General features: G+C 39.1%; 1 protein-coding gene across 1 annotated transcript in view; it reads right to left on the bottom strand.

Annotated features, from left to right (window-relative positions):
* LOC106871440 (TRMT1-like protein) overlaps window positions 1-2,370 on the bottom strand; it is a 13,093-nt gene extending 10,723 nt beyond the window's left edge. The window contains exon 1 of the mRNA XM_014917906.2: window positions 1,380-2,370. Within this exon, the coding sequence (XP_014773392.1) occupies window positions 1,380-2,221 (842 nt within the window). The 5' untranslated portion in view covers window positions 2,222-2,370. The remainder of the gene's footprint in view (window positions 1-1,379) is intronic.
* Window positions 2,371-4,942: the final 2,572 nt, after the last annotated feature.

Here is a 4,942-nt window from a genome sequence, read left to right as displayed (position 1 = left end):
TATATATATATATATATGTAGATTCCAAGAGAGTTAGAGGTTGTGAATCCAACGAACTAAGGGATATCTATCCAATATACTGGTATATATCTATCCAATATATGCTGGTAGATTACCCAATTACTAATACACGTGTTTTTTCATTGCATGGCAATTTACATTACTGGATGTAATAAATGGGTGACCACACAGCCACTCCTGTGACTATACATATATATTATTCAAATTTACAGGAAACAAAAGACAAAGACAGGTGCTGGAACAACAAGCAGATGCATTAGTTTCATGTTTGGGAAGAATGAAATACATACTATATGTGTGTATATATATATATGTGTGTGTGTGTGTGTTTGTACACTTATATACATACACTCATATAAATATTCCCAACCATGTGGTCATGGATTCTGTCTCACTACATGGCACTTTGTGTGTGTTCTAATATACCCCCACACCAACAAAAGCCGTGAGTGGATTTGGTAGATGGAAACTGAAAGAAGCCTGTCAGATATGCATGTGTCCAGGTGTAGACATGTCTTGACATCGCGATGATTGCAAGCAAGCATCACCTTCATGCAAGTGATGTTGTTCACTTCCAGTCTTCCATGAAAAACATGTCTGCCTATGGGGAAATATTGGAAATACTCTCTTGCTTGGAAACAGGCAAGGGTTGGTGACAGGAAGGACATCCAGCCGTAGAAAATCAACCACAAAAAAATTCCATCTGATGCATGCAACCATCAGTCAAATCGTCCAACCCATGCTAGCATGGAAGGCGGATGTTAAACGATGATGATGATGATGATGATGTATGTATGTATGTATTTTATAAAACTAAGATGAGGCACACTTGGAATGGTTAACCTTCAATTCTGAGGGGGTCTTTTCTTTCAAATGGAGGCAAAACTATATCCCATAATTAAGTAACACTTGCATAATTACGTATTTAACATTGATTACTAAAATATTTATGAAGCAGTTTGAAATGTAGCTTACGGTCCACGTGTAGCCCATTAACAATTGAAATAGGGACCTACATTTCACGTCTGGCCTGGACCAGTTTTTATGTACGTTTGTATATATGTTTATAAATATATATACGTCTGTACATGTGTGAATGTGTATATTTGTGCATATATGTCCCGTACATATGTATGAGTGTGGGTGTCTGTATATCTGCATATGTTTGTGTGTATATTTATGGGTATACATGTGTACGGTTCTTTTAGTGTGTTTGTACGTGTGTGCTTCTGCGTCTATGTATGAATGTATGTGCATATATAAGTGTGGATGTATATTTGTGTGTGTATATATAATATATATACGAGCATATGCGCGTTTTATATAATATATAAATATATACAAGGTTATGTTCTTACCTTGCAATGGCCATTTTCGGATTATAATGCAGTGACTTGCCTGTCCTTTCATAGGTGGACAAAGCCGCTCCGCTGTAGTGGCCAGCAATATCCACACCGGCCTCGGTGATAAGACCAGAACAATTATTGTCTGTCTCAGCGCTGGCCACCTCCGCCGTGACGCCAGAAGCAGTCACAGAGGCGACGGCACCAACCGAACATCCATACGTGTTCTCCATTCTTCTTCTAACGCCAAACGGTTTGCCGTAGAATTTGCTGTAGTAGCTGTTGAAGTTGTTGTTGTTGTACTGTTGGTAGCGATAACGGTAACGTTTGTGCTGGTACTGATGATGATGATGATGATGGTAAAACTGCGGAGGATATTGGTTATAGAGATAGTGATGCTGTTGTTGCTGTTGTTGTCGGTTATTCTCGATATTGGTGCGCGATGCTCCGTGCGTAGTTGTACTATTATTATTATTATTATTATTACAAGTAGTAGTAGTTAATGTTGTTGTGGTGGTATTGCTGCTGTTGTTATTACTACCACCACCACCGCCACTACTAGAAGAACTAGAATTAGTTAACGTTTTTGTTGTAGCGGCAGCGGTTGAGGTTAACAATGAAGATGAGAACGACGATGGCGATTGTAATGGATGGGTTAGAGACAATACAGAAGGAGACGAAGATGCGGTGACGGTGGAAGAAGATAAAGAGCCTGGTGGTGATGACGATGAAGATGATGATGATGATGTTGGTGTTGGAGCAGGTGCTACACAAGTGATGTTGGATGCAGTCGATGGTGTAGTAGTTGTAGTTGGTGGTGCTGTTGTTGTTGTTGAAACGAAATAAGGTTGTGTCATGATGCCCAAAAAAACACCTCAAAGAACAGATGTCGCCGTCATACTCGGTGGACTTGTGCTGCTGCTGTTGTTACTGATAATGGTGATGGCGGCGGCGGCAGCGACGACGTTAGACGAAATGATGTCGAACCACATAAAAGAGCGACTACCGTAACGGGAGATAACTTCTCATCAATCATTAGGAGACATGCGAGTTATGGATGTATGGGTTTATATACAGGGTGGCTCAAAAGTCACTGAGGGATTGCAACTTTTGATAATTCTTCTATTTTTTGACATTTTTCTTTTCTTTTCAGGGATTTTATGGATCAGGTCCTGGAAATTAATTATGGAAAAATATGGCACCGCACAACGCTCCCAAGTGGTGAAATTGTTCTATTAAAATCAGGGGTCAATTATTCAAACCCAGAGAGCATATTGTTGGCACTTTCAAGTGAGAGATACCCAAAGAGAAAACACGATTAGGAACTTAGTTCATCGTTTTATAAAACAAGGGGTAGTAAATTATCTCCCACAATCTGCGAGACCTCGCACTGTCAGAACTCATAAGGTAAGAAAGGCATTTTCCCAAGTTGTCACTCATTGGGGTTGAACCCGGAACCGTATGGTTGGGAAACTGACTCCTTATCACGCTGCCATGTCTGTTGAATAAACATAATTTATCGCGCGTCAATATGTGGTGTAGTTTGTGCAGTTAGCAACAAAACTGGTTTTGCTGATATTTTAGCAACAGCTTGCATCAATCGAGATAATTTGGGCGATTCATTAATTAGAATCTGGTTTCATTGTTTGCCGGTTTTATCGATTTCAGGAATCTGGCTGTAGTGACATTTGAGGTAACTGAGAGATTAATATTTCTCACGTGAATTTATACTAGAGATTTTTAACTGCAGCTATGACTGTGGTTAGGAAGCTCGCTTCGCATACATATCGATTTGGGTTCGGTCCTACTGCACGGCATCTAAAGCAAGTGTGTTCTACAGAACTGTGAAGAAGTCACGCTGTTCTTCTGTTTCCAAAATCAAGGTATCAGCAGAAGAAGAAGCCTCAGTAGCTAACTTTAATATTATGCATATTGAAGGGTTCGTGGTAGCCATATGAAAAATGATATCTTAACAGGATTTATGGTGACATCTAAACTGTAAAGAGGGTTGAACCAAGATAGTTTCTGCCTCCTGGTTCTCTGGTTCATTTTGGGTTTGACTTGGATTGGGAGAACTAATTCCTAACAGAGATGCATAACCATAGATTCCATCATGAGGATATAGAAGTCGACTGTATCGATCCCAGTATTTTATTGATCTTGTAAAACTGAAAAACAAAGTTGATCCCAGATGTGAAGAGATCGGGGTGGCATGAACTCAGAAATTAAAGGGTTGCAATTAAATAACACCCAATAATTTGTGTTCTATTCTAGCGATTGTGTTGCCCCTACTCACTTGTCACTCTTGTTCATTTCTTCGTGGGTTAATCAGAAGGAAATAAGAGTCAGTATCCTTGGGTCCCCTTAGAATATTGGTTTCACATTTAGACACAAGGCAAGCATGTTCAGGAAAATAGGTAAGTCGACTACATAGACTCCAGTGCTCAACTGGCCCTTATTTTATCGACTCCGAAAGGTTGAAAGGCAAAGTCGGCTTCGGCGGAATTTGAACTCGGAACATAAAGACGGACGAAATGCTGCTAAGCATTTTGCCCGACGTGCTAACGATTCTGACAGCTTCCCACCCTCGGGTCCCCTTAGAAAACTGAAATCAACCAGGATTGTGGTCACCTCGAACGTCTGGAAGTTGACGCGTACAGTGGAAACGTAGTGGATATCGAAGATAATTCCAGAAAGTAGATGGTCTGCAAGGGAAGAAGGCGAAGCCTATGGGTCAATCAGAATGAGTGACCAGAAAATGAGAGACGAATGTGAAAGGCAGTCGATCGGGTAAATATAAATTCACGTAGTAAATTTTATCAACCCCTATATAGTGGTTCGATCGATATACGAGAAGTGACAGTCGAGTTTTCCTCAAACGACACTCGGCCTTAGATATTGTAGTCCTGGATATACACTCTGTCAGGCAAACAAAATATTGGATAGTCACAGTTCGAACACTTTCGTTCGTGGATCCTTACAATACGCTGAGTTGGGAATAAACAACAAAAACACTACCAAATTCAAGAAACGTGATGGAGAGATAACTGCTTCTGTAAAATATCAAAGTTGCTTCCCTCTTCTAGTGATTTTATTTTTTTCTAATAACTTTATTTTATACTTCTTTTTTTCTTGTACTCCTCTCCCTTAATTTCATACTTTCTTTCCATTCTTCCATTTACCAATTCCTCTCTTCTGATTTTTGGTTTTCCCTTTCTTCTCCAACTCTCACCTCTCTTGTCTCTCCTTTCTATTTTTTTTTTTGAGGATACAATTATTTTATTTTCATACATAACATATAAACATCTACATCGTTTAGAACATTGTCGTTTTATAAGATTTTGCTGGCAAATTTTAAAATTAACATAAACAATTATTTTCATTACCGGAGAACTTTCATTTAATTCTTCCAAATCTTTCTGTTAAAACGATATTGAAACCATTTGTGGAGATTTTTGTTTATCACAGCAACTAGTCACACACCACAGGGTTTAAACGGAACCTACTACAGCAAGCCAGCACGCTCTTAATACACCATTCGCCCATCTTATATATATATATATATATATATATATATA

The sequence above is a fragment of the Octopus bimaculoides genome, chromosome 18, assembly GCF_001194135.2.
Source record: "Octopus bimaculoides isolate UCB-OBI-ISO-001 chromosome 18, ASM119413v2, whole genome shotgun sequence".
Taxonomy (NCBI): Eukaryota; Metazoa; Mollusca; class Cephalopoda; order Octopoda; family Octopodidae; genus Octopus; species Octopus bimaculoides.
The sequence above is the reverse complement of the archived record's forward strand: the minus strand, read 5'-3'. Positions and strand labels throughout refer to the sequence as shown.